The 3330-nt window shown below is 34.0% G+C and overlaps 1 protein-coding gene across 1 annotated transcript in view; it reads right to left on the bottom strand.

The window, feature by feature from the left end:
• Nucleotides 1-890: 890 nt before the first annotated feature.
• The window catches only part of EYS (EGF-like photoreceptor maintenance factor), a gene marked incomplete at its 5' end in the record, with an annotated part of 393942 nt that continues 391502 nt past the window's right edge, over nucleotides 891-3330 (bottom strand). The window contains one exon of the mRNA XM_085324865.1: nucleotides 891-2086. Within this exon, the coding sequence (XP_085180991.1) occupies nucleotides 891-2086 (1196 nt within the window). The remainder of the gene's footprint in view (nucleotides 2087-3330) is intronic.

Below are 3330 nucleotides of genomic sequence, written 5' to 3'. Positions count from 1 at the left end.
CATTTAGCTGGAAACTGAAGATAGATTATTATTAAACTGAAGATAGATTATAAAAGGCAAAGCTCTTTAATACTGAAGTGAAAATTAATGATAGAAGCAAATTTTAAAAAAAGTTGCTTATTTTTTGCAGTCTTAAAATCAAGAATAGAGATGCTGTGATAGAACTAARGTTACGAGTTAAAAGTTCATCTCAAATTAGACCATCATAGTTATCCTGTCTGACCTTAAAATTATTTTTTTTTAAGTTTAATAGTTTAGCATGAAAACAGTCTCTGTAGAATAAGTTTCACCCTTTTATGTCAATAAATATATAATGTATAGAGATTGTTATTACAGATGTCACATTTTTAAAAAGCTCTTATTTCTATAAGCATATGTTTTCTACCCAAGTATGCTTTTTTTTCTCCTTATAAATATAATTTTTAACTCCTGGCCTTTCTACTATAAAATTATAAAAAAGGAAACAAATTATCGTAATAAAATGTAGAATTTTGATGAAACAGGTAAGTTGTCTATTCTCATAAAACCAAAAAAATACTGGATTGACAGTTCTTTCTAAGCTAATTACTACCCATTTAYCTGTCTACAAAACTATTTGCAGCACAATAAATCAAACTAAATCAGACTTCTGTTATTCTAAAGTAAATATTAAACAGTATCTGTAAGTAATTAGATGAGTAAAAGTAAAATGTTTGACCRTATTTTATGTATGCTGTAGAGTAACAGCATATATTAAAAAAAAAGAAAAGGAATTAGAGTGTAGGGAAAATATTACTAAGTGCTTTCTACATTGGTTCCATAATCTTACACTGCCAGCTATCATGAGACAGAGGAAAAGAAAATTAATCTAATTACATCACTTTTCTTTAAAGTTTAAATCAGTTCTTCAGTTATTTTCCATCATCTCCATTATAAATGTTATAACCTTCTGCTTTCATTAGCTGAATCTTTTTGGAGTCTTGGAAGAGCACAACATCTTTAATTTTACCAATGAATTCCTGCTGAAAAAGCCCTGTAGTGACTATATTTACTTCTTTGCCAATTTCAAACCCTCCAAAATAACAAATGCCTCCATAGTTTAGAGCAGTGTATTTTCTTTGTGGATCAATGTCTTCAAAAAGAATTAGGTCCTCATCTAGATACACCTTAATACAAGTTTGGTTTTGAACTATAGTAACAACMTGCCATCTTTCACAACAAATGGAGTATTTGCTATAAATTAGAGGAACTGAGATTCTTTCTCCAAGATTAACTACAATTTTTAATGTTCCGTTGTCAATACCAAGAGCAAGGAAATCATTGTCTTCATCTTCAGCTTTTCCCATCCATAATATTAAGCCTTCAGTTTGATTGGTAGTAAAATTTAAAGAAATACGGCTATGTTGGAGGTCTCTTTTTCCATAATGTGGATCTATGTATTTGATGTAGGAGTTACCAACAAACTTTGCTGTAAAAAATGTGATTTTGTTGTCACAGTACTTACCTGACCATCCCAGTGCACATACGCAGATATATGAAAATAAAATAGGTTGAGGAATGCAGAGAGCTTGAGACCCACACCTGTTTTGTGAACAGTAAATAGATTGTTCACATGTATTCCCTGTCCACTGCTGTGGGCAAGAACAAGAAAAGCCTGAATCTTCGACATGACACGTTCCATTATTTTTGCACACCGTGTACCCACAAGCTGTTCCATCACAGTCACCTACATTGGCTCCATCTTTTGGGTCGGTCACAGTCAGTTTCAGTTCTCTGTTGTTTATAAAAATTTCTCGTATACAGCCACTGAATCCTGTTGGTTCATTTTCCGTTGCCATAGAATTGACGAGATTTAAAGAGGATACTCCTCCAACAAAAAAATCTGTATGTGTGTCTAGAGCGTTCATTCCAGCACTAGCTTTCTGAGTAATGTTGATACCATCCAGGTYCAGGTAGCCTTCGTTACCGACTCTTCCTGCTCTGAGAGAATACCATGTATTTCCTTCTGTACGGACTTTCTGAAAAGTCTGCAGGATGACTGTCTTGTCTCCAAGATTGTAGCGCAATTGTATAAATCCATTTACTAAGGATATACATAGAAAATCACCTGTAGAAAACAGTATAAAATAGGGTTTTACTTTTAGAGGAAGCTTACTGAGCAATAGCGTATCCTTTAGTATCTTCATGCTCTCATGCCCGCATTTCCCCAGTTCAGTAGCTCATTTTCAGACACCTTGTACCATTGTTATATTTAAAACATATAAATGCAAATGTTCTGTGATGGCCCTTCTCATGGTTACTTCCTCTACACTCACCTTCCAGTGGAAAATGAACTCAGAAGGTTTCTATTTTTATAGACATATTATGGGGGAAGGGGAAGTAGGATCACTTCAGCAGCTAGGGAATGTCTGCTGGTGTTCTCATGAAAAAGAATAAAGTTCCTGCCAAGTTAAACTCTAGAARAATAAAGGCTAGTTGGATTTGTCAGTTGAATGCACTGAAGAGTGTCTAACATCAAGCACACTCTGTTTTGTCTGGAGCAGCTTTTGCAGCTGGGCTGTTTTGGGTTTGGTGATCTGACAGCTGTAGAAGCTGTCCTCCTCTCTCCCTGTCTTCCTCCCCTGTTTCTCATGCCTCTTCTGTGGGCATCCATGGCATAAAATATTAGGATGGATTTATCTTTTCTTATACTCTGTTTCTGGCCTTACAAACAATATAAAAGGTAAGAATACTCCTTTGAACTACACTTACAAACATAAAGAAGAAAAACTGAAAAAGCTTAGGAAACAGGAGCTGAAAGGATGGTWTGTAGGGCAGGCATAGGGAAGGGTGATAGGCAGAAGAGGACAGCACTACACAGCCTGYGTGAAGAGGAAGGTGTTAATTTTGAGACCTGGTGTTTATTACCATCGTAATGCACRGTGTCTATGCAATGTACAAGTGAAGGTCAGCTTTCCTAATTGATGTTTACTTTCACAATTTAACTTGTTTTTAGATTACTTTTGGAAGTTGCAGGTGTAYGTTTTATTTATTAAATTTGTTTAAATTAATAAGTTTATCAAATTTGSATGTAAGCTTTTTTCTCTCTTTTTGCAATAGTTACCAGTAAAGCTTAAATTTCTATGTAATATTTTACTGATGAAGAAACTTCAAAATTGGAAAGCAGAATTTTCTAAATGATTCAGCATTCTCAAGGATGGACTTAGTAGCATTAATGAAGTTTTCTTTCTTCCAGTTTTAATTTTTGAGTAGGTTTAATCCATGAATTATATTGCTTTTATTGAAGTTAAAAATGAGTTGCTTAACGTACTGTGAAGCAATGAGTGCTTCACTCTTTTTTTTTTTTTTTTT

The sequence above is a fragment of the Rhea americana genome, unplaced genomic scaffold (genome assembly GCF_003343005.1).
Source record: "Rhea americana isolate MKP2758 unplaced genomic scaffold, rheAme1 scaffold_94, whole genome shotgun sequence".
Taxonomy (NCBI): domain Eukaryota; kingdom Metazoa; phylum Chordata; class Aves; order Rheiformes; family Rheidae; genus Rhea; species Rhea americana.
This window is presented reverse-complemented; position numbering and strand designations above follow the sequence as displayed.